Source organism: Canis lupus, chromosome 10 (assembly GCF_011100685.1).
Source record: "Canis lupus familiaris isolate Mischka breed German Shepherd chromosome 10, alternate assembly UU_Cfam_GSD_1.0, whole genome shotgun sequence".
Lineage (NCBI taxonomy): Eukaryota > Metazoa > Chordata > Mammalia > Carnivora > Canidae > Canis > Canis lupus.
The window spans coordinates 936722-964384 of NC_049231.1; the positions used below are offsets into that span (position 1 = coordinate 936722).

The window sequence follows — 27663 nt, forward strand, 5'->3', positions numbered from 1 at the left end:
GGTCTCAGCTAAGGTCCTTGAGTGTGCTATCTTATGACAAAATTAAGCAGGATGGGGGCGCTGAACGATAAGGACTTCTAACCTTGAGGGGAGACAGGAGACAGAACTCTCCTTTGGAAATTTCACAAGGATCCTGTCTTACTCGTGTAAATGAATGTCAGACCCAACTAAAGATAAAGGTGCGCACAAGACAACTTAGAACCCACTTAGTCCAGGATCTTGCTAGCCATATTCCTTATTTCATAACAGAAATTCTTCCAGGCCTTATTTAATAGCAGGCTCAAGCATTGTTAATAAAAACATTTATTTTGCATTTTATACAGAACAACCTGAAGTCTGGATCATGACTTGACAGTTACCCAGGGGTTTACAGACAATGTGTCCATCTCAGCGTGGCTCTAGGGATTAGGGATCCACACAAACACAGGCAGGAGTTTGCAAGGGAGGAAGGGGGCACAGTAGGAGTGTATTTCAATCCTTTCTTAAAGAAAAGGCAGTAGAGCATTCTGAGTCACTGAAAACCTGTGCAAATGGGGCTTCTAAGAAATAAGCACTGTACTGTAAGCTCTTGGGGAAGGGACTGGATAAGGACCTTGATAAATAAAGGGATATTTCCTTGTAGCAGGAAAAGAGAAGGGAGGCCTACTATTTTTAATGTTCTTAGCCCCAGAACCTGATAGTCAAAGGAAACCACGTCCAATCTTAAATAATTTCCCTGCTCAGAAAGTAGTACCTATATCCCTGGAACCAGACTCTGAAGATACCATTCTGGACATTCCCAAGTCCTTATTCAGTGGCCTATAGCATATTAAAATAAAGGGGAGAAAAAAGGTCAGAGGGTAGTGGCTTGTGTTCCGCAGAAGTGAAAACTTAGATCATGTTAAGCACTCATAAAGCCAAATGACTGGGAAGGACTACTACTTACTTAGATAGTGGCATATATAACCTGCTGAAAGAGGTCTCTAGTAAGGACCAAGAAGGGTAGGTCCAGAGTACCCTCAGCTTGAAGTGCAGCAGGTACAGAAAATCTGGAAGGAGGGAACAAAGTAGTGGGGAATGGAACACTTCAGATCTTAATTTTCATGGGATAATTAAAAAAAAAAACCAACAACACTGGGTGCCAGTCACAAAATGTTAATGGCCTTTATGGTCACTTGATAGCATAAAAAAAAATGCCAAAGATGTCCAACTAACCAACAGGTCTTGCTAGGAAGTGTCTGTGTGCATGGGAGAGGGTGATGGGGCTTGATAGAGCTGATAATCCAACATGATTCCTATGGAAACAAAAAAGGCGGAGTCCTGATTTGCTGGCCTACGGAGGGCTGGAGAGAACAGAACCGAAAGCTCTGAAGTGACTGCAGATTCTCTGCAACCAGCTTTAACCCATGGAAAGGAGAGCCAGATTCTCACTCTAGAGATGGTGGGGGGCCCAAACCTAACCCATACCACATGCATTAGTCCTGGTCACCCTACAGTTGATGGGCAACTCACCAGGCAAGAGAAAGGAACTGGTTGGGGAGGAAGGAGTTACTTTTTATCTCTTAAAGTCTTAATTTATATTTTAACCTCCAACGTATTATCAGTGCCTCAGATACAATTTAATCTTAAGTCTTAAAAAGCCCCCTGAAACAAATCAAAATTATACTTTTTTTTTTTTAAAGCTCCCTCACTTTCTGGTAGTTAGTCTCCCCCAGTCTTCAGTTTTACCCTGACTTAGAGTCCACAAACTTCATCAGACCATCTGTGCTCATGGACTTGGGTCTCTCTAGTGGGAAGCCGAGGGCTCGGCTCCAGATGAGCTGTGCCAGTACACCCAGTGCTCGTGATACCCCAAACAGGACTGTGTAGTAATTCATCTCTGTCATGCCGTAGTACTATAAGATAAAAGAGAGAAAAGTTCTGTTAAAGGCCCTGAGGTAATGGCACGCACAAATTCAGGGTGACACAAACCTTAACCAAGTCAGCCTTAAATAGAAATGAAACTAGGAATAATACAATAATTGGGATTCTGAAAAGAGAGCACCCTTTTCCTCCTGCCTGCACCTGCCCTCCGCCATAGGCAACTTTATCAAAGGGGTAAGGAAGAAGGTATGAGTCTTTGCTCTGACTACGAGGTTGACTTTCTGCATGGCAGAGAACATTAGGGGTTGGCACAAATTAAAGGGAAAGCAGGGACAGGAAGGCTCACCTGGAGCAGCACGCCACTGTGAGCATCTACATTGGGCCAAGGGTTCTTGGCCTTGCCCTGCTCTAACAGGACATTGGGCACAATCTTGTACAGCTGAGCAACCAGCTTAAACATGGAGTCATGAGGCAGGTGTTTCAGAGCAAACTCTCGCTGACAGGTATATCGTGGGTCAGTCTTCCTTAGTACTGCATGGCCATAGCCTGGGACAACCTGCGAAGAAAGGGTAAAAAAGCCAGTTGTATTCTCAAGTAGATGTTCTTGTCTTTTCTAAATTCTTTAGGATAGACAAATATGGGGGAGGGGGGTCTTCTCTAACTTAGTGACCTCTTTCATTCTATTCTCCTTAATTCTTCCAAATCATGCAACTTGGGTCTTGGTTTCTTTCCTAGTTGCTAAGCATCTCTGCTTACCCGTCCTGAGTTCAGTGTGTTCCATATGTAGTCTCGTAACTTCTCATCTGACACATCTTTGCCAACTTCTTTCTGTAGTTGTGTGAGCCAAACAAGTACTTCCTATGGGTTAGGTTTGGGGAATAAGACAGTGTCAACACATATGCCAAGAGAGAATGCCAAGATCAGAAGACAAGCATGGAGCAGAAAAGGAAAAGGAAGTCTTACCTGATTTGCCAAACCATGCAGGGGCCCTGCTAGCCCGTTCATGGCTGCCGCAAAGGACAGGTAGGGGTCTGAAAGGGCACTGCCCACCAGGTGGCTGGTATGGGCACTTACATTGCCTCCCTCATGGTCACTGCGAGGAAGTAAGAAAGGAGAATCAAGGCCAAGAGAAAGAGGAGGAAAAAGGGGCAGACTATAGAAATACAGACCTTGCTCTTCTCTCATCACATGCTAGCCTAGTTATGGGCTCATACCAGCCTATAGCAGCCAATGATACAGAAGCTTTTGTAAGAGATGTCCCAAACTCATTACCAGCCTTTATTCACTAATCCACAGGGCTGGAGAGGTCATTGGTTGATGACGCCTGTGTGACAAGTTTCTGGACTCTCACTCCAGCTTTAATAGCAATGGCCAGAAGAGGGAGCTCCTAGAAAGCTGAAAGACCATCTACTGTGACAACTTTCCCCCAGCTGCTTAGAAGCATTACTTTGTTCTTAAAAGTGGTTATGGTAATCTCCCTACACCTCTGGATTTCCTTTACTAGACTCCTTTCTTGCCTTGTGTGATCCCTTATGCCATGTTTCCACCTCCCTGCTGCCTACCACCTGTTCCCAGAAGATGAGAATGTGAAGGAGCTTTTCTTTCTTTTTTTTTTTAATTTTTAATTTTTATTTATTTATGATAGTCACACACAGAGAGAGAGAGAGAGAGAGGCAGAGACACAGGCAGAGGGAGAAGCAGGCTCCATGCACCGGAAGCCCGACGTGGGATCCGATCCCAGGTCTCCAGGATCGCGCCCTGGGCCAAAGGCAGGCGCTAAACCACTGCGCCACCCAGGGATTCCTGAAGGGGCTTTTCTTAAAAATTTCTATCAATCCAGGGCAGCCTGGGCGGCTCAGCGGTTTAGCACCGCCTTCGGCCCAGGGCGTGATCCTGGAGGCCCGGGATTGAGTCCCATGTTGGGCTCCTTGCATGGAGCCTGCTTCTCCCTCTGCCTGTGTTTCTGCCTCTCTCATAAATAAATAAAATCTTCAAAAAAAAAAAAAAAATTCTATCAATCCCTGGTAGCTATGGTTGCTAGGTCTAGCTTACCTGTGGATGGTGAGGTACAAGCGCATGAGCTCAGTGAACTGAGCATCAGTATAGCCTAACATGTTGGTAAAATTGTGGGACCAGTCCAGCTTAGAGTCAATGGCCCCAATACTGCTGCCCTCTCGGTAGAGATTCCGGTAAATCTTTGCTGCAACACAAGGTAGCTTTGCGATCAGATCCATACAATCTTCATAAATCAACTGTTGAGGAAAATAGAGGGGGGGAAACAAAAGGATTATCAATAAAAAAGAATTAAGCAAGATGCTCTTTGTACTCCATGGATTGGGCTATTTGGTTAATGGTTTCATGCTCAGTGATTATATATGGAGGGTAACAATAACTATTTAACTGAACAATTTTTATGACCCAGGCTCTGCACTAAATGATTCACACATAATATCTCATGTATATCTTGTGACATAGTAACCTCCATTTTACAGGTGAGGAAACAAGTTCAGAGCATTCAGTTAAATGCCAAAGTCAGATTAAAAAAAAAAAGAAAGGTTTATTTATTTTTGAGAGGGTTGAGGGAGAAACAGAGAATCTCCAAAAGACTCCCTACTGAGCATGGAGCCTGACCATGTGGGGCTCGATCCCATGACTCTGAGAGATCATGACCTAAGCCAAAATCAAGAGTTGGACACTTAACTAACTGAGCCACTCAGCACGCCCACTTTTATGTTTAATCATGATCCTTCCCACTACATGACTTAATGCGCTAAGACACTACGTTTTAAGAATCAAGTCTATGTTTCAGCTTTCTTTTCTTTTTTTGATGATTATTTATTTATTCATAGAGACACAGAGAGAGACAGAGGCACAGGCAGAGGGAGAAGCAAGCTCCATGCAGGGAGCCTGATGTGGGACTCAATCCAGGGTCCCCAGGATCAAACCCCGGGCTGCAGGCGGTGCGAAACCGCTGCACCACCGGGGCTGCCCTATGTTTCATCTTTTAAAGAAAATTCACCATATATACCAAGGGTCAAACAGTGGCACTCAACTGTTAGTTAATAACAAAGACTTCTGTTTTGTAAGCACTATTATATAACAGGAACTGTGATATGTTATTTGCATTTTTTTCTTTTCTCACAATAGCCCTGTAAGGTAATATATCCCTCATTTTATTTTTTTTATTTTTTTAAAATTTTTATTTATTTATGATAGTCACACAGAGAGAGAGAGAGGGGCAGAGACATAGGCAGAGGGAGAAGCAGGCTCCATGCACCGGGAGCCCGATGTGGGATTCGATCCCAGGTCTCCAGGATCGCGCCCTGGGCCAAAGACAGGTGCTAAACCGCTGCGCCACCCAGGAATCCCTATCCCTCATTTTATAAATGAAAAAGTTTGGAAGCTTGGTCAGGTCAAGTAACTTGCCCAAAGTTACCCAAGTTACCCACTCAGCTAATATGCATCATGTAGCTTAAACAATTTTTAACTCATGGACAATCTTGTTTCATCTATACCCTTACTTTCGCCTTCCCCCTCCCAAATTATTTTGAGCGAATTCCAAATATCATATATTCCAACATGTAAATATATAAGCATATAACTCTAAAGATAAAGGCTGTGAAAAAAATCATAAAGCCATTAGCCTATAGGGAAAAAAATGAACAAATCCTCAATATTACTAAATATCTACTGAAAATAGCCCACACTACAATCATCTCACATCTTTAAACTTTTTTTTTTAATTTTACTTTATTTTTTTAAAAGATTTTATTTATTTATTTATTTATTTATTTATTTATTTATTTATTTATTTATTTATTTATTTATGAGAGACACTTTGGGCTGCCTTAAGTCTCTTTTGATCAATGTTGGGTTCCCTCTTGTGTTTTTTTTTTTTTTTGGAACTACTTTGCAATTTATTTGTGTAAAATCGGATCACTCGTTCTGGAGAATTTCCCAGTTTAGATTTTGCTGGTTATATACCTGTGATGTCACTTAACCTGTTCCTATTCCTCTGTCTACTGTATTTTCTACAAACTGAGAGATCTAAAGGCTTGAGTAGTTTCAGATTCAATTTTTTTTTTTTTTTTTTAGCAAGACTACCCAAATGACCACCCAGTGATGTATGCAAGTATTGAACCACTATATTGTAACCTGAAACTAGTATTATACTGTATGTTAACTGGAATTTAAACCTTAAAAAAGGGCAGCCCCGGTGGCTCAGCGGTTTAGTGCTGCCTTCAGCCCAGGGCGTGATCCTGGAGACCCGGGATCCAGTCCTGTGTCGGGCTCCCTGCATGGAGCCTGCTACTCCCTCTGCCTTGTGTCTCTGCCTCTCTTTCTCTCTCTGTGTGGGTCTCTCATGAATAAAGAAATAAAATCTTTAAAAATAAAAAGCGTATCTTTACAAAAATAAATAAAAATAAACCTTAAAGAAAAAAAAAAAGACTACCTAATAAATAGTGCTGTTTATTTACTAATAGAAACAGAAAAAGAAGGGGCAGCCCGGGTGGCTCAGCGGTTTAGCGCCACCTTCAGCCCAGGGTCTGATCCTGGAGACCCGGGATCGAGTCCCACGTCGGGCTCCCTGCATGGAGCCTGCTTCTCCCTCTGCCTGTGTCTCTGCCTCTCTCTCTCTGTGTGCCTCTCATGAATAAATAAATAAAATCTAAAAAACAAACAAAAAAAGAGAAGTAAGTTGATAGGGCATAACTCTTGATCTTAGGGTTGTAAATTCAAGCCCCATGTTGGGTGTAAGAGATTACTTAAAAATAAAATCTTAAAAAAAGAGGAAAATATAATTTAGCTGTCTCTTTTGGGGATATTAGCTTGCTCAACTCTTCGGTCTCAATTTTATCTTCTCAAAGGGATTTTAAGTTCCTCAGGGACAAGATAGAGTTTTGGCATTGTTTTCTTTTTTGAAATAACTTTAAAAAAATCTGCTTTTGGGACGCCAGGGTGGCTTGGTGGTTTAGTGCCTGCCTTGGATTCAGGGTGTGATCCTGGGGTCCTGGGATCAGGTCCCACATCAGGCGCTTCTCCCTCTGCCTATGTCCCTGCCTCTCTCTATTTCTCATGAATGAATGAATGAATGAATAAATAAATAAATCTGCTTTCATCCATAGTTCCAGGTACATAGAAAGCATGGAATAAACACTTGCTGGTTGATATTATTATGTAGTGCTAATACACAAGTTATTTTTTTTAATTTCATTTATTTATTCATGAGAGACACACAGAAAGAGAGAGAGGCAGAGACATAGGCAGAGGGAGACGCAGACCCCATGCAAGGAGCCCGATGTGGGACTTGACCCCGGGACTCCAGGATCACGTCCTGGGCGCAAGGCAGGTGCTAAACCTCTGAGCCACCCCAGGGATCCCAATACACAAGTTAAATAGCTAAATGCTCCTGCAAGAAGTCAGGAGGTTTCAGTAGTTCTGTTCAAAGAACAAAACCTATTAATAACTAGCCAAAATGAGTTAATCCCTATGAAGTCACAAGTTATGCAAGTATCAAATATTTTGTGAATTTTGTCAATGTCACTGGATTCAATAAGAATATAAAAATTAAAAAGCTACTCGAAGCAAGAAATATTCAGCTAACACTTGCAAGTTCTCAGGAGATTACTTTTTTTTTAACATTTTTTTATTTTTTAAAATTTATGATAGTCACAGAGAGAGAGAGAGAGAGAGAGAGAGAGAGGCAGAGACATAGGCAGAGGGAGAAGCAGGCTCCATGCACGGGGAGCCTGATGTGGGATTCGATCCCGAGTCTCCAGGATCGCACCCTGGGCCAAAGGCAGGCGCTAAACCGCTGCGCCACCCAGGGATCCCAGGAGATTACTTTTGTGATAATCATACTCTAACCACACACACCTCCTTACAGATTTATATCCTCCAAGGAAGTAGGTTACTTCCAGAAGCCTGCATCAAGTATATGTAGTCCTAAGAGACTTGGATTAATTAGCATAATGCCAAGAAGAACAGGATCCTGGGCTAGACAAATTGTTATCTGTGGAGTATATACTAACTTGCAAAACTATTTGGAAAGTAATGATTGGCCACATCAAAAAGAAACCACATAAAGGAGATTGTGTTCATTTCTACTACTGAGAATGAAGTTTATAAACCAACATGTATCAGACCAAGTATGACAACATGGGATCCTTAAGCTGTTTTTGTAGTGGTCAATGCTGTATAGTCAAGAAGAGATCAAAATCAAAACTGACAGAAAACTCTTGTTATCTCTTTTTTTTCTTTTTAAGATTTTATTTATTTATTCATGAGAGACGCGGAGAGAGAGACAGCGAAACAGGCAGAGGGAGAAGTAGGCTCCCCGCAGGGAGGAACTCAATCCCAGGCCGGGATCAAGACCTGAGCCAGGGATCCCTGGGTGGCGCAGCGGTTTGGCGCCTGCCTTTGGCCCAGGGCGCGATCCTGGAGACCCGGGATCGAATCCCACGTCGGGCTCCTGGTGCATGGAGCCTGCTTCTCCCTCTGCCTGTGTCTCTGCCTCTCTCTCTCTCTCTCTGTGACTATCATAAATAAATAAAAATTAAAAAAAAATAAAATCTTAAAAAAAAAAAAAAAAAGACCTGAGCCAATGGCAGATGCTCCACCACCGAGCCACTCAGGCATCCCCCTATTTCTTTTTTTAATAAGTTAAGACTGAGATGCTATTTAGCTATTTGTACCAAAACACTCTTCATTGATACAGCCTTGCGGGAGAAAAAAAAAAGGCAATTAAGACAGGCCAACATCACAACTATCTGGAATAAGGATTATAAGGATTGTAAAGGTTTTTTTTTTAATTTTTATTTATTTATGATAGTGAGAGAGAGAGAGAGAGAGAGAGAGAGAGGCAGAGACACACAGGCAGAGGGAGAAGCAGGCTCCATGCACCGGGAGCCCGACGTGGGATTCGATCCCGGGTCTCCAGGATCGCGCCCTGGGCCAAAGGCAGGCGCCAAACCGCTGCGCCACCCAGGGATCCCGGATTATAAGGATTGTAAAGCTGACCATAATCATCATCGTGAGTCGTGGCCAGGTAGTTCGCTTTCAATCATTATTAAGAAGACACAGAGAAAAAAAAAAAAAAAAGAAGACACAGAGAGGGGCAACTCGGGTGACTCAGCGGTTTAGTGCCGCCTTCAGCCCAGGGCATGATCCTGGAGACCCAGGAACGAGTCCACGTCAGGCTCCCCACATGGAGCCTGCTTCTCCCTCTGCCTGTGTCTCTGCCTCTCTCTATGTCTCTCATGAATAAACAAATAAAATCTTTAAAAAAAAAAAAAAAAAAAAAAGAAATATTGTGTCTGACCTTTGAAAGAGACACAAGATGTAACAGCAAAAGAGCACGAAGCTCTACTAAACTAAAGCAGTTACTGGTGCTAATATTGGTGCAGTGTGAACTTATCAGACACACATCCTCTAAGGCTGACAAATACATCAGTACCACTTTTAAATACTCTCCAAAAGATTGGCAAAGTCCTGGAACATAACATGTTTACTTCAAGACAACTGCACTCAGATGACATCTCACGAAGAGATAATGGCAGAACAGTCAATCAATGATTACACTGAAACAAGATTCATTTTAATGATTCAATAAAGGACAGTATGAAACAATGAAGCATGCTTGGATCCCTGGGAAATATCTTATAGGTCTATTATAAAGCATGAAAAAGCTATTTTCTCCTCCTGTCGTGACAGTCAAGACAATAGCACTGTAAGTAGTTAACAGGCAGATCCGAGTGGTCAATTTCTAAAAGACAAGGGTTTTGTTTTGTTTTTTAAAGATTTTATTTATTTATTTATTCATGAGACAGAGAGAGAGAGAGAGAGAGAGAGAGAGAGGCAGAGACACAGTCAGAGGGAGAAGTAGGCTCCACGTAGAGAGCACAATGTGGGACTCAATCTCAGGACGCTGGGATCACACCCTGAGCCAAAGGCAAACAGTCAATTGCTGAGCCACCCAGGCGTCCGGAAGAGACAAGTCTTAAAATAGGAGAACTGCTGGTCTCAATTTAACCTTTTCTGCTATGGTGACCCACACAAATAACAATTACCTGAGTAACATTTAAAAAAGAAAATGGAAAAAAAAAAAAAAAAGAAAATGGAGGGACACTTGGGTGGCTCAGTGGTTGAGCGTCAGCCTTCGGCTCAGGGTGTGATCCTGGAGTCCTGGGATCAAGTCCCGCATCAGGCTCCCTGCGTGGAGCCTGCTTCTCCCTCTGTCTGTGTCTCTGCCTCTCTCTCTGTGTGTCTCTCATGAATAAATAAATAAAATCTTAAAAACAAACAAATAAATAGAAAAAATGGAAAACAATATATTCAGATTATACAACCTTCTGAACCTGCTGATACAGGGCTTTATGAATGCTTTAAGTACTTGTGAATGTGTATATTTTCCATAATTCCTATGCCTTCTTTCACAGTGCCAACCTAATTTCAAACTCCCTTCCACTTTCCCCCAATAGCAAACACAATTCAATACACAGTTGGCATTGAGTAAGTATTGACCAACCAAATGAAGCAGGATTTGCCAAAACCCCAAAAGGATTGCATCAGATCAGTGGACTGTGCATGTTATTCTGTGCCATGCATCAAGTAAACTCTTTGGGGGCTTTCTCCTGGTCAAATCATCTATCTAGTGTATCTGCTTCACAAAAAGGGACCATTCTGTTCCTATTTTACCTGTTTCCAAATAAGAAAAGAAAATGAGATGGATGTCTTGCTATAAACCTAGCCAGATAACTTGTACTTTACCCAGTGTTTGTGAATACCATGTAGGGTACTGGAAAGAGGATGGAAGGAGTTATGTACTATCCGCTGGGACAAGGCAGTCTTCTCATACTCCAACCAGTTCAAACTAGTAGAGTCACATCTCATTTTCAGAAATCAAAGCTCATTTGTTTCTGGATCCTAATCCCAGGGTAGTAACCACCCTTCTGCTATGAAACAGTACAGAACATTGGCAGATTGGCATTAGTCCTCCTAGCTAGACTGAGAACTGCCTTAGCTGTCATTCACCTAACATTCCAAGATCTTCCTCATTTGAGGACAAGAACGAGAAAAAGGGACATTTGGGGCTAGAGCAGACTACTCTGTGAAATCTTCCTCAGGGATCCTGTAGTTAAGTCACATCTTTTTCAATGTTCCAACAGCCCTGTGTAATATACCCTATTGCAGCAAGATTTACTGAACTGTATTTTTTTTTTACATGTATCTCACCCTAATCAAACCAATAACCTTGGTGATAGAAAGCATGTTCCATTTATCTATATAATCCCAAGGACTGAAAAAAAAAGCAAGCCTAAAATAAAAATTTGTTAAATGAGCTTCTGTCATAACCGAGAGTAGTAATCTTCTTAAAGATTCTACATTCCTTTTTCTTCCTTCACACTAAAGTCCTTTAAATCCCCATCACACATTACACCAAAATTTCTTACCTCCCAGTACTTGGTTCGGTTGATACCCTCTGCATATGCTCGGGCAAAGTTACTTTCACTGTTGAGGGCTGTAATGGCTGCACTGAGCTGAGACATAGGGTGTAGATTGGTAGGAAAGTTGTCCAGCATGGTGACCACATGGGAAGGTAGAGCTGCCCTCTTTGCCCACTCTTTTGAGAGCCAAGACACCTGTAGAAAGGCAGACATTGCTCATAACACTAGGCAAGGGAAAAAGAGAAATAAAAAAGACAGTGACATCTAAATAAAGAAAATCCAAGAGAATTCAACTCAGTCCACTTATACTGCAGAACTCTGCTCTGATTCCTTCCCCTTACTATACATCCCTACAAACTACCACCCAGAGCCAAATCAGGATTAAGTGCCTGAGATTAGAGAAAGGCAAAGAAGGAGAAAGAGAAGGGCTAATATCCTTCTGCTTTACCTGTTCTTCTGTTGGGATTTGTCCAGTTACCAGCAACCAAAATAAGCCCTCTGGCAGGGGTTCTTCACCGCCTTTAGCCTTAGGCAGCAGTTTCTGGCACTCAGGGATACTGTAGCCTCGGAAACGGATGCCCTTGAGGGAAAAGAGATAGGAGGTACAAATTTTAAATTTACTAGCCTGGAAGTCACATAATTGACTAGTCTCATTCTTATCAGACCTTTCAACAAGTTAGAATAGAATTTTTAAAGCTTAAAAAAATTTTTTTTAAAGCTTAAATCTTGGGATCCCTGGGTGGCGCAGGGGTTTGGCGCCTGCCTTTGGCCCAGGGCGCGATCCTGGAGACCCGGGATCGAATCCCACATCGGGCTTCCGGTGCATGGAGCCTGCTTCTCCCTCTGCCTGTGTCTCTGCCTCTCTCTCTCTGTGACTATCATAAATAAATAAACATTAAAAAAAAGGAAAAAAATAAAATAAAAAATAAAGCTTAAATCTTCACGTAACTTAATTCTATTTAGTACTTTTAGTTTTATTAGGTAATATATTGAAAAGGTAGATTTGTTCTTCAGTTATCCCACACGTACCTATTTTCCATACACAAAGACAAATGCTTTGTTTTCTTTACCCTCATCAGTCTAATCTATGGTGCGCACAACAGTCAGTAAACTATGATTAGTGTTGACATGAGGGTCTCTTACCTCATCAGGATCAAGAACTGATGTTTCATATACTAATCCCTTCATGCCTCTCATGCCACCGTACATCTAAAGAAAAAGAGAGGATAGGATGTAACAAGTAGTCAGAATAATTCAGGCTAGAGCTTGTTAGTGTTCCATGGCATCTGAGAAAGGAAATGTACTTCCTGATTTGCAAGACTTCATTCATAGAAAGATTTCTGAGAGGTTTACTTACCATAGAACAGAACTTTGCAGGGAAGCCTGCTAACACTGGAAATGAAAATTTTAAGTTGAAAAATCTGTCTTTATTTATTGTGTCTGCCTCTGCTTCCTTCTCTTCTTATATTTTATTCTTTATTCTACCCATTCTTACTCCTTCATTCCCACAACCAAAGTCAACAGAATGCGATCTACAACAGGGAAAGGAGATAGAGACCAAAGACTAAACACTGCTGTGGAATTATCATTTGAGCTGCTCAGACTCTTAGAGCTGGGGAAGCCATCCTAAGCTTGTTCTAGACCACCTGCTGGAGCTGATCTAGGTGTATAAATGATCAACACAGCATTAACTCTAACAGAGTCCTGGCCCCAAAAGCTGAGGGGTTGGGATGAGGAATAGATACTTCATTCATCTCTCCCATGGGTAAATTAATCTAGGCTCAGCTATTAAATATATTTAAAAATACTGGGGATCCCTGGGTGGCTCAGCAGTCTGGCGCCTGCCTTTGGCCCAGGGCGCGATCCTGGAGTCCCGGGATCGAGTCCCGCATTGGGCTCCCGGTATGGAGCCTGCTTCTCCCTCCTCCTGTGTCTCTGCCTCTCTCTCTCTATATATATCTATCATGAATAAATAAATAAATAAATCTTTTAAAAAAATAAAAATTAAAACAGTCTAAGGCACCTGGGTGGCTCAGTCAGTTAAGCATCTGCCTTCAGCTCACGTTGTGATCCCAGGGTCATGGGATACAGTCTCACATTGGGCTCCCTGCTCATGAGGAGTCTGTTTCTCCCTCTATCTCTGCCTCCCTTTTTCTCCCTCATAAGTAAATAAATCAATCTTAAAAAAAAAAAAAAAAAAGAACAAAAACAAAGAACATTAGAACATTCTAATTTCTAATGAACATCTTAAGCTCCAACTTTTCCATGTATGGGACAGAATGCTTCTGAATAGTCAGTGAAGAGAATTTTTCTTTTTTAAGATTTTATTTATTAAAAAAAAAAAAAAAGATTTTATTTATTTATTCATGAAAGACACAGAGAGAGAGGGAGAGACAGAGGCAGAGAGAGAAGCAGGCTCCAGGCAGGGAGCCTGATGTGGGACTCGATCCTGAGACCTTGGGATCACGCCCTGAGCCAGGAGCAGGTACTCAACCGCTGAGCCACCCAGGCGTCCCAAGAGAATGGTATTTTTGTTGAAGCACATTACAGAGCTACTTTTTCCAGCCAAGACCCCACAATCTTTACCATGTCCACAGTGATTTGGCCCACCACTGTCTTGCCATGTTGCTGCCTGAAGGTCTTTATTCTGGCCTGCTCCTTCGGTATCAAGTCGGCCAATATGTCTTTCAAATTCTAAAAAGAGACATAGAGAGGTTAGGTGATGGTCAAAATGTTGATTAGATTTTTCCTACAAAGTAGGTATGCTAAGACTGCTTTTTAGAATTTGGCTTTCTCTATTTGCCAGAGAAATATGGTCAACTACTCTGCCCAGATGAGGGTAAAAGAATTAGGCAGAGAGGGAAGGGAATGGAGAATTTATGGGTACGAAGTTTCAATTTGGGAAGATGAAAGAGTTCTAGAGATTGATAGTGATGATAGTTGTACAATAATGTGAATGTACTTACTGCCACTAAACTATACACTTAAAAAAGGTTAAAATGGGAAACTTTATGTTATGTATATTTTATTATAACTTAAAAGATAAGGCAAAAATATTTGCTATTCCCATCTCACTACACTCTTGAATAAATTACTTCCTAAAATAATAGTAATATTAACTAATAGTTATAACAACAATAACAAAAGACACCTCTGAGTTACTCAGGATAATGATGAGAAGCTAGGTGGTAACAAACCCTACTCCCCATCCCATAATCCCAGGGTCAGATTGCCTCAGTGATACTCTTTTCCAGTCCTTACCGTAGAGGAGGCACTGGCATGCCGAGCAGCAAGAACAAGACAAGATGCATTCTGCAAAGAAAACACAGCACCTTATGCAACAATTACTCTTTCCTCCTATGTATAACAAGGAGTTATAGTGACTCATCCTCTTTCTCTCCACCTTACTTAGCCTCCGAGGACAGTCTGACATAAAAAGAGCTGTAAAAGGCCCTGAATAGCTTTGAAGGAGTCCCCAATCTGGAGGCAATAGCAGATTTAACTCTGCATCCATAGCTTTAATAGCATTTGCTGTGGAGAGGCTCTTTCCAGTCATCTGGGTTTCATCAGGGCAGGCTTTGCTAGGCACTGAAAGGTCAGAGAGGTGGTTGTTAGAGTGCCCAGGCCAACCCAATCCAGCTGTCAATAGTTCTGAGTGGCCTCAGAAAAGCAAATGAGGGGACTGAGCGACTACTTGACTCTGCTGGTAAGACCTCTGCAGTGCCTAGTCTTTCAGCAGCACTTCCACCTCTCCAGCCTAGGAGAGGCCACAGGCAGAGGCTGCCTTCACCACACTTCTTCAAAGTTCCTGGAAAAAGCTCAGGAAGACAGAATACCTACAATGTAACAACAGACTACTCAATAACAGCACTGGGAAACCAAAAAACTGGAAAACTACTTTCCAAACAATGAGAGAAAAGAATTATTAAGCTAACGTATATCCAGGTGAGGAAAAAGTCTTAACAAAGGGGGTGAAATAGAGACCTTTCAGATAAACAAAAGCTGAGTTTGTCAAATACACACCTGTCCTAAAGGAATTCTACAAAGACAAATAGTATAGTTCACCTGTTTTCTATACTTAGAGATTTCTCCCCACAAAAAGAAAGGCTACTCTCTATGAGAAGATTGCTGAGGTGCAAGAGTTCAACACTGCCTTTGAAAAAAAACAACCAATTACACTACTAATCAGCTATGAAGTTTGATAAGATTAACTTCTCTGCACAAGATTTTGAAGATAAAATGATAGTCAAAGCCACCTTCATTTTCCTCATCTATAAAAGTGGTGTTAGGATGCCTAGGTGGCTCAGTGGTTGAGCATCTGCCTTTGGCTCAGGGCGTGATCACCGAGTCCTGAGATCGAGTCCTGCATCAGGCTCCCTATATGGGGCCTGCTTCTCCCTCTGCCTGTGTCTCTGCCTCTCTCTCTCTGTGTCTCTCATGAATAAATAATTAAGATCTTAAAAAAAAATGGTGTTAAATACCCACCACATATTTCACAGGGCCGTCTTCTGATAATTAAATTACGATGATGTGAAAGCACTTGGCAAACTAAAAAGATTACACACACACACACACACACACACACACACACACAAACTAATCCAGGAACAAGACCAAACCTTTCCTCATTTTGTCAAAAGGCCAGATACACCTTTTCTTGTAACTACTGCACTGCTGGCTGATTGCACTGAAAATCATTTGAAGCAATAGTACTGTATAAATTCCAAAACAAAACAACAACAACAAAAATAAATAAAATAAAATAAATTCCAAAACAGGGGCACCTGGGTGGCTCAGTGGTTGAGCGTCTGCCTTTGGCTCAGGTCATAATCCCAGGATCCTGGGATGGAGTCCTGCATAGGGCTCCCTGTAGGGAGCCTGCTTCTCCCTCTGTCTATGTCTCGGTTTCTCATGAATAAATAAATAAAATCTTTACAAATTTTAAAAATTTTCCATGCCTAAGGGGAGAATTCAGAAGGGCTGGAGATGTTTTAGAATTTAGTATCCTTCTTTTTTGGGGGCACCAGGAAGAACTGGAAAGGAAAGAGATCCTTCAGAAAAGGTGTTTTTTTTTTTTTTTTAAAGAAGGTGGGGAGGGGGAGAGGGAGAGGGAGTCTTAAGTAGGTTCTCAGAGAAGTGCAGAGCAGCCTGGGGCTTGATCCCTGAGATCTTGACCTAAGCTGAAATCAAGAGTCTGGAGACTGCCTTTCTGTTTCTCCTCTCCTCTGCCCCTCACCCCCTCCCATGTGCACACATGCACACATGCTCTCTAAAATAAATATTTTAAAAATTAAATGATTTTTAAAATAAAATAAAAAGACTCAATCCAAAGCTAAATTCAGAGAATACAAGGAAAGCTACTATGTTCCCAAAATAAAGGGGGACTGCCTCAGCTTGTTAACTCCTTTCATTAACTTTCTAAAGAATCTCTTCTGGCTCAATGGGAACCATTTGGGCAAAAAAGTAGGCAGCACAAACAGGCCTTTAGCCTCTTCACCCTTCATGGGGAAAATGGAAACCTGAACTAGTATCTAAGAAATGATTTTACCTTTTCTTATTAGTCACCACCGAGTTAACAAGAAAACATGCAAATAAATTCTGTTCCTTGCTCCATGGTCCCTAGATCCTGATATAGAAGGGCCACCTCCCAGAGACTACATCAGCCCTGCAGCAGACAGACCTTTTAATTGTGGGTGGTTGGTTGTTGTGGTTGTTTGGTTTCTAAAAAGGCTACAGGGGAACATATCATCTGAGAGGTGTTAAAATCTCTCCATAATGATCTCTTTTCCACTTTAAAAATTTTTTTTTCAAAGATTTTATTTATTTATTCATGAGAGACACAGAGAGAAAGAGACACAGGCACAGGCACAGGGAGAAGCAGGCTCCACACAGGGAACCCAATTCGGGACTGGATCCCGGCACTCCAGGATCACACCCTGGGCTGAAGGCAGCGCTAAACCGCTGAGCCACCCGGGCTGCCCTCCACTTTTTAAAAAAAGATTTTATTTATCTATTTATGAGAGACAAAGAGACAGGTAAAGACATAGGCAGAGAGAAAGCAGGCTCCATGCCGGGAGCCTGACTCGGGACTCGATCCCGGCACTCCGGGATCACACCTCCATCCAAAGGCAGGCGCTCAACCGCTGAGCCACCCAGGCGTCCATTTTTCCACTTTTAAATCAGTTTTAAGTTTCTATGACTTGCAGGGGTGCCCTGCTGGCTCAGTTGGAAGAGCATGAGACTCCTGATCTTGGGGTTGTGAGTTCGAGCCCCACGTTGGGTGTAGAAATTACTTAAAATCTTTTAAAAAAAAGATTCTAGGGCAGCCAGGGTGGCTCAGTGGTTTAGCGCCGTCTTCAGCCCAGGCCCTGATCCTGGAGTCAGGATGGAGTCCCGTGTCAGGCTCCCTGCATGGAGCCTGCTTCTCCTTCTGCCTGTGTCTCTCATAAATAAAATTTTAAAAATAAATAAATAAATAAAGGAATCAGATGGGTCATTACTGCTGCTTCATTACAATCATTTCTCATATCTATCTGTATGAATGCTACTTTAAAACAATAGGGAAGGGATCCCTGGGTGGCGCAGCGGTTTAGCGCCTGCCTTTGGCCCAGGGCGTGATTCTGGAGACCCAGGATTGAATCCCACATCAGGCTCCCGATGCATGGAGCCTGCTTCTCCCTCTGCCTATGTCTCTGCCTCTCTCTCTCACTGTGTGCCTATCATAAATAAATAAAAAATTAAAAAAAAATAAAAAATAAAAAAAATAAAACAATAGGGAACCCTGGGTGGCGCAGCGGTTTAGCGTCTGCCTTTGGCCCAGGGCGCGATCCTGGAGACCTGGGATCGAATCCCACATCGGGCTCCCAGTGTATGGAGCCTGCTTCTCCCTCTGCCTATGTATCTGCCTCTCTCTCTTCTCTCTCTGTGTGTGACTATATAAATAAATAAAAAAAATAAAAAAAATAAAAATAAAACAATGCATAGGGGGGATCCCTGGGTGGCTCAGCGGTTTAGTGCCTGCCTTCGGTCCAGGGTGTGATCCTGGAGTCCCGGGATCGAGTCCCATGTCGGGCTCCCTGCATGGAGCCTGCTTCTCCCTCTGCCTGTGTCTCTGCCTCTCTTTCTCAGTCTGTGTCTCTCATTAATAAATAAATAAAATATTTTAAAAAATAAATAGGGATCCCTGGGTGGCGCAGCGGTTTGGCGCCAGCCTTTGGCCCGGGGCATGATCCTGGGGACCCCGGATCGAGTCTCACGTCGGGCTCCCAGTGCATGGAGCCTGCTTCTCCCTCTGCCCCTCTGCCTGTGTCTCTGCCTCTCTCTCTCTCTTTCTCTGTGTGACTATCATAAGTAAATAAAAAATTTAAAAAATAAATAAATAAAACAATGCATAGGAAGAGAAACTTAGAACTACACTGTCACCCCACCATTTCCAACATCAGCGAAGTCTTCATTACCTTTGTACTAAGCATCTTGCCCTTTCAGGTGAGGAGCTTCAGGAATAACTTAGAGGGTTGATCTCAACTGTCCCTGATGATCTCCATTAGTAACACTTCTTAGACCTTCAATTTGTAAAGCAGTCCTGTTTTGTGGATAGTGTGGATATGCAGCTATAGAATAAAGAATATACTAATATTCTGTTTCTACTGCCCTTCTCTGCTGCTTATTACCTGTGACTCCAGCCACGTCATTTAATGGTTCTGTGCGTCAGTCTCCTTATCTGTAAAATGGGAACAGTAACAGTACCCAACTTAAAGGACTGCTGTGAGAATTAAGGCAACACTTAAAAAGCACTTAAAACCACGTCTGGCAAATGCTTTGTACTTGTTATATAATAAATACATAAAATTAAACAGTATGGCCATTTTCTCACATCCTCTCTGCAGCTTAAAAGAAAACTAAAGAAATTAGAAGGATTTTAAAGGCAGCAATTCGTTGATATAACCACTCAAAAGGCTAGAATAGGAAAAATTCAAGTTAGAACAATTTTACCTAATGAGGTAAAACACAGAGTACACGATTAGGAATGTGGAAAGGAAATGTGGGTTTTAGCCCCAGCTCCATTACTAGACAACAGACAAAACAAAACAACTAACTGCAGTTGACCCTTGGAACATGGGAATCAGGGATGCAGACCCCTCATGCAGTTGAAACTCTGGCTATAACTCTTGATTCCCCCCAAAACTTAACTACTAACAAACTACTGTTGGCTGGAAGCTTTACTGAGAACATAAATGGTCTATTAATACCTATCTTATATATTGTATGTTACATACTGTATTCTTACAAAAAAAGTAGAGAAAATGTTAGTAAGAAAGTCCTAAGGAGGGCAGCCCTGGTGGCGCAGCGGTTTAGTGCCGCCTGCAGCCTGGGGTGTGATCCTGGAGACCCGGGATCAAGTCCCACATTTCTCCCTCTGCCTGTGTCTCTGCCTCTCTGCCTGCCTCTGAATAAATTAAAAAAAAAAAAAAAAAGGTCTTTTGGTAAGAGATCTCATTTCATTAAAAAAAAAAAAAAAAAAAGAAAGTCCTAAGGAAAAAATATATTTGCAGTACTGTACAGTAAAAAATCCACACGTAAGTGGACCAGCAGTTGAAACTGTGTTGTTCAAGGGTCAACTGTATTGTTCCCCTTTCCTTCTCCATATTTAGGATAACACTCAAGCTACTTAGCTCAAAGTCTGATAAGTCTAATAAGGACATATGTAAAGTCTAATAAGGACATAGGTAAAGGTACTCAAAAGCCTTGCTATTTAAAATATAACTGCCTAGCCAGCAGCATTAGCATTTCTTGGGGCTTGTCAGAAATGTAGAATCTTGGGCCTCACATCAGACCTACTATATCCAAATCTGCAGTGTAACAAGTTCCCTAGGTGACCCACATGAACAATAAGGGAGAAGCATAGAATGTAGACCCTGGGATGTACAGCTATTAACGATCAAGTCTTAAATCCAGGTTCTGCCACTATCCTGCTGTGTTACCTTGGCTATATGACCTAACTTCTAAGTCTCAGGTTTCATATCTCTAAATTGATAATAATAAAGCCAATTTTGGGGTAGATAAGTAGACTGTACAAAACAGTCTGCATGAAAGCATCTAAAAAACAGTGACTTCTGCATAAGTGAGTTCAATAAATAGGTGTTTCTCAGAAAAGTGTTGTTGTTTTTTTTTTTTTTTTTTTTTTAAGATTTTATTTATTCGGGCAGCCCCGGTGGCGCAGTGGTTTAGCACCGCCTGCAGCCCAGGGTGTGATCCTGGAGACCCGGGATTGAGTCCCACATCGGGCTCCCTGCAGGGAGCCTGCTTCTCCCTCTGCCTGTGTCTCTGCCTCTCTCTTCGCTCTCTCTGAATGAATAAATAAATAAATCTTAAAAAAAAAAAAGATTTTATTTATTCATTCATGAGACACACAGAGAAAGAGGCAGAGACACAGGCAGAGGGAGAAGCAGGCTCCCTGCAGGGAGCCCGATGTGAGATTTGATCCCAGGACTCCAGGATCATGCCCTGAAGCAAAGAAAGGCACTCAACCGCTGAGCCACCCAGGCTTCCCTCTTCGAAGAAGTGTGTTGGCCTATTACCTACCATGTCAAGTGTCATTACTCTCTCCTGGAATTGGATTCCAGGAAAGAGGTAGTCAAGCCTGAGGAAGGGGTGAATGGATAATTCCCTCTACCTGCAGAATAGGAAATAAAGCCCCGATTTTCTTTTTAAGGGCCTTAGGAGTGTCCCAACCAGGAGGGGAAGAGTCTCAAGGAGAGGAAACAAATCTAACTACCCAGCAGAATAAATGACTAGAAAGGAGAGACTGGAGGACTGTTATACCCAAGGTTACACACCTCATTTCACCTACCTCCTAGCTGCCAAAGAAACCTGCTGAATAGCTTTGTATAGTACATTCAGACTATACTCACTGATGAGACAGGCAGATTACAAATCTCTGAGTCATCCCTGAACTTTCACCTACCAGCTCCTCCCTCTAATTCTTGAGGCGTGGCAACTAGGCTTTTGCCTTCCAGTAGCACGCCACGTGGTGAGTCACCCTACTGGAACAGCAGCTGTCAGGTGAATCAGGGAGTCACCTTATTCAACAGGTCAGCTCCTTCAGGTGGAGAGATGGAGAGAGCTGCTTCCAAAGACAAGGGCCTGGCTCACGTGTCTGACAACGAATTCGCTACAGGGTAGGGGGTAGGTGGTTACAATCAGTAAGAGGCTTTTTTAAACCTCAAACGCTGCCACCCCTTGCAAGAACTTATAGTGAGTCTGCTATTATTGATGGAAGTGCGCTGTAGCTCTCAACTGTGCTACAATAGAAAAATGTAATTAAAAGAACTTCCACCTTAAAGGGACAAGAGAGGAAAAGGACTTAGTACATGCAGGAAATTCTGCCAAGCACTTGCCTTGCCTATAATACTTAAGGTATTTCTGGAATAGGGTATTGGCCAATTCACCAAAAATCATCTGAAACTACTCCCTCCTCCCTCAAATTCTAGGAACAGCAGAGTCCTATTTGAAAGAGCACTTTAAAAAGTGGTTATTTCCCTCTTATTCCTCTTAACCTATTGTCATCATTGATCCACACTTAGGACCTTTACTCCAAAGGGGAAGGGCCAAATTTTCTTTGATCCTCCATCCTAGGCATATTTAGAACATGCCCTGCAACATATCCAAGAGCTCCAACATTAAAAGCCTGAGAGAGATGCTCCTGATTTTAATAGAGCCCTTGCCCTTCATCGAAAAAAGATCAGAGCTTGCCAAGCCAGCAGAACTGGCTTAGTTGATGAAGCAAACATAATGCACTAATAACTGGTAGGAAAAATCTTGTTGTGCTGCAAAGGCTTCCAATGAAGAAGGAACAACCTGCATTAAAGGAAAAAGAACACGCACAGGACAAAGACTCCTCTCTCCCCAGAACCAGGTCAGAAAACTAAAGCCTTTTAACATCTGTGTTTCACAATGGTGATACTGGAAGTCGGCCTGCACTCCTCGATCAGGCTGCTTAATAGCCTGAGCACGGTAATCTTCAGATTTCATACCTTGAGCTCCTTCATACTCATGAGTTTCCTTAATAATTCTACCTAATTGTCATTTTCTAACAGACTCTTCCCTAAAGACTCACTCCAAGGAAGACCACCAAAGACCTCAGAAAAGAATCAAGAGCCCTAAACTTTCCTTTCAGTAGAAATCTTTACAGTTCTTTAACAATTATTTTCTGGGGGATCCCTGGGTGGCGCAATGGTTTAGCGCCTGCCTTTGGCCCAGGGCGCGGGATCCTGGGGACCTGGGATCGAATCTCACGTAGGGCTCCCGGTGCATGGAGCCTGCTTCTCCCTCTGCCTGTGTCTCTGCCTCTCTCTGTGTGTGTGACTATCATTCATAAATAAATAAATAAATAAATAAGTAAATAAATAAATAAATAAAATTAACAAACAATTATTTTCTAAACATCTACTTATTCTATACACACTAAGTGTACACAGGTGAGTAAAGCATATAGAATCTGCTGTCCTATTAGTTTTCTGAGAACTAAATACTGCTCTCACTTCCACTAGGAGTTTGTTTTAAGATTTTATTTATCCCGGCAGCCCAGGCAGTTCAGCGGTTTAGCGCCGCCTTGAGCCCAGGGCGTGATCCTGGAGACCCGGGATAGAGTCCCATGTCGGGCTCCCTGCATGGAGCCTGCTTCTCCCTCTGCCTGTGTCTCTGCCTCTCTTTCTCAGTCTGTGTCTCTCATTAATAAATAAATAAAATATTTTAAAAAATAAATAGGGATCCCTGGGTGGCGCAGTGGTTTGGCGCCTGCCTTTGGCTCAGGGCGTGATCCTGGAGACCCGGGATCGAATCCCACGTCGGGCTCCCGGTGCATGGAGCCTGCTTCTCTCTCTGCCTCTCTCTCTCTCTCTGTGACTACCGTAAATAAATAAATAAAATTAAAAAAAAAAAATCTTAAAAAAAAAAAAAGATTTTGGGTATTTGAGTCAAAAAATGAAAGACAGTCATATGCTCAGAAAGACCAATTGCTGGGATTCCTGGGTGGCTCAGCGGTTTTGCGCTGCCTTCAGCTCAGGGCCTGATCCTGGAGACCCGGGATCAAGTCCAGCATGGGGCTCCCGGCAGGGAGTCTGCTTCTCCCCTCTGCCTGTGTCTCTGCCTCTCTGTGTCTCTCATGAATAAATAAAATCTTATTTTTTTTTTTAAAGACCTATTGCTAACTTTGCTTCACTACTGTTTCTTTTCTTTTTTTAAGATTTTAATTTATTCGGGATCCCTGGGTTGCGCAGCGGTTTGGCGCTTGCCTTTGGCCCAGGGCGCGATCCTGGAGACCCAGGATCGAGTCCCACATCGGGCTCCCGGTGCATGGAGCCTGCTTCTCCCTCTGCCTGTGTCTCTGCCTCTCTCTCTCTGTGACTATCATAAATAAATAAAAATTAAAAAAAATTTTTTAAGATTTTAATTTATTCATGAGAGACACAGAGAGAGAGAGAGAGAGAGAGAGGCAGAGACACAGGCAGAGGGAGAAGTAGGCTCCCTGCAGGGATCCCAGATCTCCAGGATCAGGCCCTGAGCTGAAGGCCGTGCTAAACTGCTGAGCCACCTGGGCGGCCCTTCACTACTGTTTTAAATTTCATGCCCTACTCAACTCTATCACATAGAGCACTGAAGGGCAAAAAGAATTACTATGTAGCTTTAGAGAGATCCACCACATCTGGCTTCCTGCCTTCTGCCCACTTGGATTCTAAAGAAACAAGAATGCCAGCCTTCACCTTTCTAATGATCTACTTTAGCAGTGCTTCCCCACACCCATGCATTCATCTGTTAACAATCTAAAGGCCACTGGGGGGCACGTACCTGGGTGGCTCAGTGGTTGAACATCTACCTTTGGCTTAGGTAGTGATCCCCGGATGAGTCCCATTATCCCTCCCCTATCTCTGCCTCTCTCATGAATAAATATAAATAAAATCTTAAAAAAGGCCACTAGGATAGACAAATGCAGTTATCCCACCAGTAGCACATGAGGAGGATTTACTCTCCATTTTTCATCTTCAGCCCACCTAGCAAGCACCAAGGAACTGACATCCCTTTGAGCAGGCTGATAATCAAAGTGAAGACACATAGATTTGGGTGCTTGCCTTTAAAAGTTCTAGGCTGTACAGAGTGCCTGGCTGGCTCAGTTGAAAGAGCATGTGACTCTTAATCTTGAGGTCGTGGGTTCAAGCCCCATGTTGGGTGTAGAGATTACTTAAATAAATAAACTTAAAACATCTTTAAAAAAGATTTATTTATATTTATTTATTTATTTTTATGATAGACACAGAGAGAGAGAGAGGCAGAGACACAGGAAAAGGGAGAAGCAGGCTCCCTCCATGCCGGGAGCCTGATGCGGGACTCGATCCCCGGACTCCAGGATTGTACCCTGGCGCCAAACCGCTGAGCCACCCGGGGATTCCCAACTTAAAACATTAAAAAAATAAAATAAAAGTTCTGAACTGAGAGCCTAGCTAATATTTCACAGAAAAAACTTAACTTTTGTTGAACCCGATTTCTAACTAGGATTAATACAAAACACGTTCAGTGATGTAGATCTACTGTAAAGGAATTATAAGTATTAAATACATGTCTTGAAAAAGTCTAGAGGGACGCCTGGGTGGTTCAGCAGTTGAATATCTGCTTTTGGCTCAGGGTGTGATCCCGGGGTCCCGGGATCGAGTCCTGCATCAGGCTTCGTGCATGGAGCTTGCTTCTCCCTCTGCCTGTCTCTGCCTCTCTCTCTCTGTCTCTCATGAAGAAATAAATAAACTCTTTAAAAAAAAAAAAGTGTAGAAATACTTAACACTTTTGGCTTGATTTTCTCAAAGTCATTGAACATCTTGGCTTAGAGGAGCAGTGCTCAATGGTACAAGAAATAATTATGATTTGTTAAGTCACAATAGTGTTAAAAGAGAGAACAGAAATAAATCAGTGGCCATACTCTAACTCCCGACCCAAATCCAAACTCAGATCACATGTGAAAAAATAATACATCACAAAGATAAGGCATCCACAGCTAATACTAAGACCACCGTTTAGTAGAAATTCATTTGGGTAAACAAGAAGTCGAATAATCTGAACTAGTATCTCTTTCCAACTCAGGTGTTCATTAAATTACCTGAAAGTGGATAGAGTGGAACAATGTAACAATGACTGGCATTTGTGTCACCTAGCAAGGTTAAAAAAATCTCTTCTCAGAAAAGTGAAACTACATCTGACCTTGAGAATCAAAGTGGTAGGGGTCAGTGTTCCCAGATCAGGAAATGAATTCTCTTTGCTTTCCAAAGCCTACCTTAGCAGCAAAAGTAAAATCAGTTAAGCTTTAGGCTGATCTGAATATTCAAGGCAGGTGCTAGCAATGCTACAAAGTGAACAGGCTTCCTTCTTGCTATCTTGGTTATTCTACTGAGATCTCAGGAAATTTCCACTGGAGTTTTTTGGGCTTTGCTAGTTTTTAAGGATCAAAAGCTTTCAAATGGCTTCCAATTTACAGGTTTCTGGGGTCCTCAGGATCATTTCTACCAGTAAAGTCAACAAAACAAAACAATACTGATTCTACAATTATGTAGCACTATCATCCCAAAAGCTTCCTGGGCTTCCCCAGAGGCTTAAAAAAACAAAATGAATTCAAAAACTAAATTCTAAAGGCTTTTAAAAATCACTGAAGGATTAAATGATCTGGTCTGGGTTAGGAGCTCTGGAATGAGCTAATTATGGTGTCGTGTCCCCTATTCTGCCAAAACACTATCTAGAACTCGCCTCATTTCCCAAGGGGCCTTCCTTACCCTGTTCCCTGGCAGCAGCAGAAGCAACAGTCAAGTAAGACAAGTGTCTCCCAAGTAAGACAAGTGTCTCCCAAACGATCAGCCTCCACCTGCTGCTGGGCACCCGGAAGAACCTCCATGCTAGATTCTACAGGCTTCACCTCATCTGCCAGCCATGCAAGCTAACACACAGCACGCCAATGCCATCCTAAGACTTTCCTTTCCTCCAGGTGCTGGCAGCTTTAATCTGCAGGAGAAAGTGTAAGTTCTCTGCAGAAGTCAAGGTCACTTGTGGGACTGTCCCTGCCTGGATTAAAGGGCTGGGACTCTCTCCTCAAAACAGCAGTTTCTCTATTTAAAGGGTTAAGTGACCCAGGCACCAAAGCCCTGGCCATTTGAAATTGAAAGCACCATTACCTGCAACAAGATTCCTATGATCCAAAGGCAAGAACGAACATTCAAGTAAATGAGGGCCTCAAAGAACGAGAGGGCTCTCTCCTGGGTAGACTTCAAAGCAATAGCTAAGCCTGAGTGAGCAAGGAGTAGGACCGGTCATGTGACTTTGGCAGCACTATCTCCAGTCCAGTATCTTCACTTTCTGGCCTGCCGTTTGAAGGAAAAATCTTTCTGGTTCTTTCTGCAATCATTATGTGATAATCATGCAGAAGGTCTTACAGAAGGGCTCCACCCCACCCAGGCTCCTCCTATACGAAGAGTAAGTGCAAGAGTCCCAAGGACAAAGAGGACCCAGTACCACTCTACCAGCAGAACTGCTAAGGCTCGGTCACTAAAAGCTTCAAAAATTGGGTTGGAGAAACAGTAAGAAGCAGTTTGGGAGCCGACAAGGCCCTCTCCGCAAAGCAGAAGCCGAAGCCGGCCACGGCGCAGCTCACCAGGGGCAGTGCACGGAGCCGGCCGCCGGCCGCCTCTCCTACCCCCGCACCCCTCTCCCCAACGGGCCCTTCCCCTAAGTCCGGAGGCACACGACACCGAGGCTCTCCAGCGGCAGCTCCTTTCCGGGGCTCCCCCGTCCTGGCCGAGCCGGCTGACAGCAGCGTCCGGGCTCTCCGCCCGCCCAAGACCGCAGGCCGGAGCGGGCAGCGCCCTCTTCACCCCCGGGGGCAGGAGGCCAGCGGAGCACATGGCCTGGGAGCGCCACCGAGGGCTGGCGGCCAGCCAGGCGCCGGGCCCCTTTAAGGCGCGCAGGGGTGTGAGGTGGAGGGGAGGGGACCCCGGCGCCCGAGGGCCTGCAGTCGCCTCAGCCCCACCCTGGGGCCGCGCGCTCCCTCCCGGAGTTGCTCACCTTGGCTCCGAAGAGCCGGGCGGCCGCAGTGAGTAGAGCCATGACGGGCGAACGCGGGCTTCCGGCGGGGAGGCAGGACCGGGAGAGCTGCGGCCGGGGGAGCCGCCGCCGCTGCACCGAGGGCCGCGCCGACGGGCCGACAAGGTTGAAAGGAGGCGGCTGAGGGAAAGGGGAGACGAGCCGGCGGCGGCGCCCAGCCCGGGGTCCTCGGCGAGGCCCCGCCCCCCGCCCCGACTCGCTCCCGCCCCTCCCAGGGGACTCGCCTCGGGCCCGGCCATTGGCC

At 43.4% G+C, this 27663-nt stretch overlaps 1 protein-coding gene and 1 non-coding gene across 3 annotated transcripts; one reads left to right on the forward strand and one right to left on the reverse strand.

Annotated features, from left to right (window-relative positions):
• Positions 1-285: 285 nt before the first annotated feature.
• Positions 286-27600, reverse strand: CS (citrate synthase). 2 transcript variants are annotated; one of them, XM_038549672.1, is made up of 11 exons: positions 27381-27600; positions 14550-14600; positions 13875-13982; positions 12432-12497; positions 11737-11868; positions 11295-11483; positions 3895-4094; positions 2806-2935; positions 2599-2700; positions 2189-2398; positions 286-1874 (listed from the first exon to the last, which is right to left on the reverse strand). In XM_038549672.1, exons 1-11 carry the CDS (start codon positions 27420-27422, stop codon positions 1704-1706), a joined length of 1401 nt encoding a protein of 466 aa, XP_038405600.1. In that variant the 5' UTR covers positions 27423-27600; the 3' UTR covers positions 286-1703. The 2 variants fall into 2 exon arrangements, with proteins under 2 accessions (XP_038405600.1, XP_038405601.1); XM_038549673.1 differs by lacking the exon at positions 27381-27600 and adding an exon at positions 18959-18994.
• On the forward strand, positions 17499-17571 carry TRNAR-CCU. The gene has a single exon. It is a non-coding gene; the product is annotated as a tRNA-Arg (tRNA).
• Positions 27601-27663: the final 63 nt, after the last annotated feature.